Source organism: Thunnus albacares, chromosome 12 (genome assembly GCF_914725855.1).
Source record: "Thunnus albacares chromosome 12, fThuAlb1.1, whole genome shotgun sequence".
Taxonomy (NCBI): Eukaryota; Metazoa; Chordata; class Actinopteri; order Scombriformes; family Scombridae; genus Thunnus; species Thunnus albacares.
This window is the reverse complement of record NC_058117.1, coordinates 4,838,223-4,847,567: the sequence shown is the minus strand read 5'-3', so window position 1 is coordinate 4,847,567 and position 9,345 is coordinate 4,838,223. Positions and strand designations below refer to the sequence as shown.

General features: G+C 38.3%; 1 protein-coding gene across 2 annotated transcripts in view; it reads left to right on the top strand.

The window, feature by feature from the left end:
* brinp2 (bone morphogenetic protein/retinoic acid inducible neural-specific 2) overlaps positions 1 to 9,345 on the top strand; it is a 192,713-nt gene that overhangs the window by 115,787 nt on the left and 67,581 nt on the right. For both annotated transcript variants that reach the window (XM_044367724.1, XM_044367725.1), the window contains one exon: positions 5,494 to 5,599. In XM_044367724.1, coding sequence (XP_044223659.1) covers positions 5,494 to 5,599 — 106 coding nt within the window. The remainder of the gene's footprint in view (positions 1 to 5,493; positions 5,600 to 9,345) is intronic.

Sequence of the window (9,345 nt, the reverse complement as noted above, 5' to 3'; positions counted from 1 at the left end):
TAAATGAATGGCAGGATCAGCCCAAGGCTTCAAGTATTTTTGTCTGAAGGACTAAGTTCATAATATTTGACTGACTGGCATATAAAACAATTTGCTTTCACAAACAAAAATCCCAGTGTGATGAAGAGGCTGCTCCTTTAAAGACATTTAGCATATACTTATTGTTTCTAATCAAAGAATATGCTTTTGATATAGTGACAATCTCTGATCCAGAGCATAACATGTAGCTCTTCAAATCCCATAATTACAAAGAAGTTTTAAGAAACTACAAGGCATACAACAACTGGGATGGAAAGTCGAGAATCTTTAAAGACTATGAAATACGGCTAAAAATGATGGAGAGACAGAGTTCAAAAGTAGTGCAAGAGACAGATAAAACTACACAGCTATAAAGTCTAATCTTCAAAGAAACCACACAAGTTAGGCGCAAGCAGCACATGGCTGCCATTTCATTAATTTAGATCTTTTTTTTCTGCAAAACTAAGAAAACATTCTGCGATCTATATTTAACAGCTCCAAGTGGAAAAAATATGAATAAATCCTTGGTCACCATTTGCTGCTGCTATTTCAGAAGATGTTTTGGCTGGAATACCTTATTGGATGTTGGGTTTTAAATTGCTTTAAAATGGAAATGTCACTGAATAAAGACTCAACTCTGTGGGATTCCTCAATATACATTTTTCCCAAACAAAATGAGAACAAAATGAATCATGATTATTTCCCACTGGATTTTTTTCTGATGTATACAGTATGCCTACTTTCCTGCTATTTCTACTTCTAGTCAGCACATCTTCAAGGTTTAAAACAATAAGAAACATCCACTGAGCTGGGATGTGTCATTTTCAGTTGTAAAGAATAGAATAAAAATAGTCTCCCAAGTGTTAAATATTTACACAGAGATTTTTTTTTTTCAACAACAGGTTAACAACCTTTTAACAGCTTTAAACAGCAACATCATGTTAATAGAGTTGCTGTGTAGTGTTAGTATCTGCTTTAAAAGCTCTGTAAATCCTTTTATAGCAGGTTTCAATCATATTATTTGACTTTTGTTGGTGGGGATGTCTTTCAGTTTATATTTGGATAACAGATTGTGCCTTTAAAAATATTTAAAGAACTAATTCATCTAGATAAAGCTGTAAGTTTTTTCCTGCTTTGACTGTGTTCATGTCTCTCCATCACCTGATGCCTTTTTCTTTCCTCCTTAGTCTTTCTCTTTTAATCTTGAATCAGTTCTTTACTTTCTACGTTTTTCTTCTTCATCCTGTAATTCTTCCTCGCTTCCGTCTCCTCTCGCCTAATTCCTTCACTCAGTCTGAAAATGTAAAAAGCCTTTAGGTTTATTTGTTTATTTTTTCATTTGTTTAAAACCAGCGTAGCCGGAGTGGGCGGTGGTCTGTTGGTAGCTCCTTGTTAACAGTAACAGCTGTCCCTGTGTCTCATATGGGGATACAATGTTCAAACAGAAAACAAAACGAAGCTACAACAGAAACTGCGGTAAGAAGCTAGTCTGAGCTAACAGCTGTAAAGTGATGGACAGTTTCCATAAAGATAAATGAAAAATATGACTTGACAAAAGGGCGCTTTGGGCTTTTTTCTTCTTTCTTTATCGTTACTTACTTATCTTCCTCCTCACACCCTCACACAGATGCATTTGTACATAGTTATGCCAATCACACACAGAACACATACCGCCTCACAAATTCACCACAGTGTATCTTGCACTTGATGAACCTGACCTGTTGCCTCCTACATCTTCACTGGAGCTGTATCGTGTGCTTTACTCATTATTTTGATATCGCAGTCGATTAGGCTTATTGGTCTGTAGCTGGTGGTGGGTGTTGGGTCTTTGTTGGCTTTGAGCAGAACTGAAATGAGAGCGGTATTCTTGTGTGGTCGTATATTTTCTGATGATTTGATTTCATTAACCATTCTGAAAAACAGAGGAGATATGAGGTACCAAAACTGATGTTGTCAAGAAATGAGTCGATACTTGAGGTGTGGCATTCCTTAAAGTAATCATGGAAGATCTAGTTTATGTTGTTTGGGTCTCCCAAAGTACAGATGGTGATTTTTCTGGAGAGTCGTTCAATTCCATGAAGGATGTCCTCTCTCTACAAAGAAAACTGTTAAAATCATTGTCTGTTAGGAGTGAGGTGTTGAACCGCCACCTACATGAAAAGGTTGGGTCTGTTTCATGCACTAGGTTGAAGCTGATTGGTCCATGGTCTGAGATTATACCTGGATAACTTTCAGGGTTGCTGATTTGTGATATAACAGAGTTACTGACCAGGAAGTAGTCATTCTAGTGAGATAATGAAGAACTTCGATATGATTTGCTGGCCAATATTCCAACTACTAAACTTGTGTGTTGACATTATGAGTTTTATTAAGGTCCACATTTCTAGTGAGATGAGCCTCCACTTCACAAAAATGACATTGATTAGTGCAGTATCTACTGTGATTGACTGGTGACCTGTCCAGGGTGTACCCTGCCTCTCGCCCAGTGTCAGCTGAGATTGGCTAGTGATAAAGAAAATGGATGGATGGATGGAGTATCTATTGTGATAATCATTTGCCCTACTATTAGGTAATGGAGTAGGTCAGTCTCCATGTAAAAAAAACAAACAAACAAAACAAACATCCACAACAAACAGGTTCATCAACATACTGTAAGTACACCAGACACATGGAGGTAGATGAAGACAGAGGAGAGGGAGAGGCAGTCAGACAGAGGTGGAAGTACTAGGGTAAAAGATGAGGTAGTGGAGTGTGTTTGTGTGTGTAGAAGGATAGAAAGAGAGAGGAAAGGAGAGGGGAGATAGAAAAAGAGGGAGAATGAGTGGTAGTGTACATTATATGCCAAAGTGATGAAGGTTAAACAACGCTCATGTTGTCCATGTAGTGACTTTTAAAATAAAAAAAAAAATTATATTGTTGTTTTTTGTTAGTCTTTATCCTTTCAGAAGAGCCAGGGTGTGGTGGTGGAGTTTCGGAATAGCTGTCCTTCTTTGTTTGCCCTTCTGTCGGTTCTGTTTGAGGATGGCATATAGTATTTTCTGCGGTTCATTTATTTCTCCGGGGAACTGGTCATTGATGCTGAATGTTCCTTTCAACTCTCGTCCCTTGTTCTTTACGAGTTCTGTCTGTTGGAAACATTCAAATTTAGTGATTATGGGATGAGGTCTGTTTTACATTTGTGTCAGAGTCGGTGTACGCGGTGAAATGGTATTTTGTTGATGGTTTCTGATATGAGTTTCAGAGCGGTGTGCATGAAGTTTTTGACTATGGTTTCTGGATTGTCGGTTGTGCTTTGAGGGATTCCATAAAAAATAAGACTGTTATGCATGTTCTGGTTTGTATGTTGAGGACTGTTTCTTTCAGTGTTTTGTTTTCTTTTTTGATTATGTCCATCTGAGAAGCAAGTATTTCCTTGTTCTCAAGTCTTAAATCTCCTGGTGGAGCATGCCAAGAACATCCAGTTTTTTATTTGTAGATTGGAGCACACTGACTTATATGTCATGGTGTTCAGGTCGTCGGTTGCTGATCTGGTTGTCCGGATTCTTGTTTTCCTCCATTGCGCGCTTGTAGTAGTAATGTTTGATAAATTCCTCTAAGTCCTCCACTCTGAAAATGCATTGTGTAGTCCTGTGTTTATTTGGAAAAAGTCCGGCAGTGTCCGAAAAAGTTATGAATCTTCTGGTTGGAGTTTAACAAAAGTGTAGAATCAGAACTAGCAGCCGGGTGCCGCTATGTTGAATCTCACATCTCACCATCATGGTCTCGTAATCTCACAGTATCCCGTGTGTTGGTACTGGTAGGAGTGTGTTTGTTTATTAGTAATAATTCATAATTATCATAGAGAATTGTAAATTATGAAATCAAGAGATTATTAATATCAATCAATATTTCGGGCACCAGCTGTCGGGGACATAACTGTCTGATCTGTGAGACGCACGGTTGGTTATTAGCAATAATTAATGATTATCAGAGATAATTATTCATTATAAAAAATATAGGCTATGTGACTTGCATGCAGGCCTGCTTTTGTCTCATGCACTGGAGTATGAAGCCCAACACGTGTTTTTACTTAGATCATTTTTGAGTTCCTTGAGTGCATTTTATTATTTGATCAAATAAGTGAATGTAATACATATCGGTCTTGTATCTTTGCCACACAGAACGGTAATCAAATCTTGTAAAGCCTGCACTGATATGCTTCAGCCTTCCTTTGTGGCAGTTCTTTTGCTATACTTCAAAGTTAAAATCCTTTTCACATACCTGCCTCACATTTCTCTGTTTCTCCCTCTCCTCCACTCTTTTCCATGAGACAGCCAGCACATTGCAGACAGCTGTGGCTGCAGGTGTGGGAGTGAAGCAAAAGATGGCAATAGTTCTCTCTGCTGTCAGAGGGCTCTGCCACATCCAGCCCTCTGCCTGTCTTCACACATTCTACTTGCCACAAGCTGTGTACTTGACTGCTAGAAATAGGAACCAATAGCTGTGGAGCTAATTTCCTGCCAAAACTTAACAAACAAACATGTTTTATTAATGATCCATGATTCACAGTGTGGTTTGCAAATACAAAACACCATTGACAAACTAATGCATGCTCATGTTTCAGAAACAAATACAACATGTCTTACAAGTACAAAAAAAATATATCCTACAAAGTCAAAAAAAAATATCACATGACTTTTGGCACAATCTTTCCACCATGATTGTGCTGAGGATTTTCTCACAAGTAATTTGCCCTCCACAACAGCAGTTGGCGCTATGAGTCAATTTAAATGTGCCAAGAGGTTGAGCAGAGAAGTTTGTTAATGGTGTTTTGCATTTGCAAACCACAGTGTTTGTTAGTAAATCATAGGGCATTTGTAAGATGTGTTTTGTTTGTTTGTTAAGTTTTGACAGGAAATTAGCTCCATAAACATCTGCCTCATTCATTTCTAATGTGGCATAAAACACACACACTCACACATACATCAGTAAAGAGAAAAAACTTTGATCAAATCAATATTTGCTGTGACCAAGCTGTTCCTTTCAAATAGTGCCAGTTCTCCTCAGTACACCTGCACACAGTTTTTCAAGATACTTAGCAGGAAGGTTGTTTCAAGCGTTCTGGAGAATTTGCCACAGTTCTTCTGTGGATTTAAGCTGTCTCATTTCTTTTGTCGCTTCATGTAATCCCAGACTGACTCCATGATGTTGAGATCAGGGCTCTGTGGGGGCCAAGCCATCTGTTGCAGGACTCCTTGTTCCTCTTGTCACTGAAAATAGTTCTTTATGTCTCTGGCTGTATGTTTGGGGTCATTGTCATGCTGCAGAATGAATTTGGAACCATTCAGACACCTCTCTGATGGTATTGTGTTATGGATATGAATCTAAATATCTAAAGTTCCTAAAACTTTTACACAGTACTGTATATATAATATGTATGTATGTCTGTATGTATGTATATATTGTAAATAGATCTGTCCTTCCTCTGTTTCCTAGGTTACCGAAACAAGGACAGGCCCTCTCGGCTGCAGTAACTACGACAGCTTGGATTCAGTTAGCTCGGTGTTAGTGCACAGCCCGGAAAATAAGATCCACCTAAAGGGTAAGCTTGGATAACACACACACACACACACACAGACACACACACACATACATTCTCTTATATACATCCATCTTCAATTCATGCACACACACACATAGTCACAGCCCTGAAGATAAGGTCCACTGAAGAGATGGGATTTTTCCTACACACACACTTGAACCAACACTTGAACACACACACTGCCACCAACCATCCACCAACCTGCCAAGCTCCTCACCTCCAGTGTGTAGTAGTTGGCCGGGATGACCCTTTACTTTACACTGCAGTAGTTTATATGTCTGTTCTGCTTGACTGGCTCTCGGTCTCACGGGGAATGTGTTATCTTACCGGGCTGTAGATGGACCGTATCTGGCTGCACTGACCCCAACCTAACCCTTTCAACTACACCTGGAACACTCAGGGCCAGATTTACTGAGGTTTCTGCGCATGTTTTTCAGATGCAGATGTGACACATTCTGCCTCAAACATGTGGTATTTATCAACCAGATGCACCAGGCTGGAGCCACAAAATTTAATAAACAAAATATCTGATTATTTTAACACAAACATGTGGTGGACAGGCAGTTTTGGTTTGCTCATGGATCGTGGATCTGAACCTGAACATTAGTGAACTTTAAAGTCAATCTGCAGACTCCAACTAAATATTTCTTTCTTTTGTTAAGTCTTGTAACTGAGCGTTTGGCTGGATTTTTCTCAATATAATAAGTATATATTTTATAATCAAGAACACTGTATCATCATTTCTTTTCTGAGCTCAGGGATCTCATAGAAATCAGACAGTGAATATATGCAGAATGTGACCTCAAACTCAGTGAAACCTGCAGCACACATTTGCCATACCATTTTCTCACACAACAATACAACAAGGCACAACAATAGCTCAAGTAATGACCCAAGAGGTAGGCTTCTTGTTTGATAATACTTATTACCAAATTATCACCAAATGATTCTGATGGAGTATGCAGCCTCTTTCATATCCAAAAATGAAGTCTGGGTCATTTTGTTGTAGTTTGGTGCAGGAGCAACCCACCTGGCTCATCATTTTCCCAACTTTTTAGTCTTGTTACAGCTGGCTTTGCATTATATTGCCACTGTTCTTTCCGCCAACACACTCATCACAGTCTATTATGCTCACATGTTCTTTATGAAGACACTGTGCTTCATAGTTAACCTCATAATAATCACCTTGTTCCAATTTTTTAGTCTACACAAACAAGAAACAAAAAACTTTGAAAAAAAGATTCTGAGTGTATTGTATCACTTTAGATGTTAACAATTCAGTGGTATAGATGGCGCCTATTGCCACTACTTGTTGTGATTTATTCTTATTGAAGCTCAAATGAGATTCAACTCTCTCCTAGATTTTGGGCACATAAGCACATACTTTAACAGAAGAGGCTTGTAGGCAGAGTGCCTAATGGACAAAAAGATTAAAAGAGGATAAAGAAAAGCAGGGAATATCAAAATACCATTATCCTCCCTGTCCACCCGGCCTTGCCCTTTCTTTTAAGAGCTGTCATATAAGGAATAATCACTAGTGCTGATCTGTAACCTCATCTAAAAAAGTGACAAAGGGGGCTGAACTTTCTAGTCATTTAAATTTGTCCTTGAGACTGTACCTATTCCCAAGCGTAAGGTATCACACATTTCACTGAGCCACTGCTTCACAGTGGGCACTTCAGATTTCTCCAAAACTGAAGTATAATTTGCTTTTCTATAACCAAAGGCAATTGTATTGTTGGAATGCAGTCAGTGTGGTCTGCACTTCAGAAATGATGATTATTATCAGCATGGAATCCGACTGCAGTGTAGCATCAACAATTTCAAAGCATAGCTTTTTTTCAGATTCGTAATTTCTGTGTAAAACCTTGTATTGGACTAGACATTGTGAGGCATTTATATAAATTGCATGAATGTATTTTAGACTGTTGTTTCATATATATCATATCTTCAGGTATTAATAAATCCAGAACATACTCATATTTTGGTTGTACGGCCCACAACAACTCATGGCTCTCATCAACCTTGTTTTGAGCAGCAGCACTTAGTGAAAAAGTTCTTATAAACCCAATGTGCGCTACTTGCCCAGCAGCAGACAAAAGTTAGCCACTAGCTGTTGAACATAGTGGAGCATGTAGCCACTAAAGGGACAGATATTCGTAGGAGATATTTATTTGAGTTGTAGGAGACCAAAAAAAGAGCCAAAAGGAGAGTGAATATTAGACTTGCATTTGTCCGAATGCTAATGTAGATCCATGTCTGATTGACATGCCAATGCTTTGCTAACATGTTCAGTGTATCAACTATATAAGGTTATGTCATTGTTACAGCATTCTTACAGCTCGTTTTGCTGCTCCCAGGTGGCTGAAGAAGTCAATTAATAAAGTTTGTAAAAAAAATATATCCTTAGTTGTAAATTCATAAACTCAGCTAATCAGTTTATTCAGGACAGTGAGTATGGTTTGATTTTATTCACAACACAAACACAAGCAAACAACTGTTATCAGATTCTAATTCCTATGTTAGTCATTTCTCATTTGTACATGAAAATACTTGACATTTCCTTTTGTCCAGGACATTACCATTCACTTTAAAGCTGTGAAAAGAGAACAAAAAAGTAGAGCTGTTGCAGTTATGGCATTACCGCAGAGTCAAGCTGGTCGCCGCTTCACCACTAAGCGAGTAGCTCAAGTGATGGGGCTTTAGTTATTCTCTCAGGCTTGACATAAAGAATGACGAGTCAATGAGACAATGAGAGTGAAAATGAGTCCAAAGCATCTTCTACTGCAGAAATGGAACATGTCAAGCTGCCAAATACCACTGTCCCAGATGATAAGGAGCTGAAAAAGACAAACAGGCAGTCGTATTAATGCTAACTGCTGGAGAAATTAATTTTTGACTGCTTCCAAGAGCCTGGCAGGAGAGTGTGTGAGTATGTAACTATAATGTGATGTAGTTACATTAGTTATATTCAAAAAGTATTTTTCCAAAAACAGTTTTTGGAAAAGGGGGGGGGGGGTCGTCTTATAATCAGGGTCACCTTATATTCAGGCCAATAGGATATTTAGGAACCAATTATTTTATAACATCTGAGGTTTAAATGATTTTTTATGGCAGTTACCGCAATGGTTTGAATGCATTGGCTAATTTGTGTGGTAAGGAAAGAATCAATACAGCAGCAGCTCTACAGACAAGCACAAATTCAGGCATCTTTCATGTTAAATAACTAGTTGGAGATTCCAGTTTGTTCATGTACAGCCCTGTCGCTTTTATTAATAAGCTGATTAAGAAAATGGGTTTTAAAGGCCTGTAATGTTTCACAGGGAGTTAAGAACAATCAATGTTGTTATTTTAGTTCTAGAATGAACTTAGACATCTCATTTGTCAGGTCCAGTGCTATGGAAGTTGTGTACATGTGGGTATATTAAGACATTAGTTGTAACTTAACTGCATTTTTCCTGTATTGGCTGGAAACTATTGGATTTCTTACATGCACTACACAAATCCCATATATATTCCTTAGAGATAAAGTGCTGTCAATGGTGGAAAGAGCTCCCCTTTTTCCAGATAATAGTGATTATTAGATGTGGTGTCAGGAGGGAAAGAGCTCCCAGCTGCAGACCTAATTTCCCTTTCTATTTACTAATGTAATGTATGATGTTTTTGTTGTATGTTGATTTTATTAATGGAACTGGAGAAAGTCCAACCACAGAAATTTCCAAGGGCACACTCTTCCTCTAACTCCA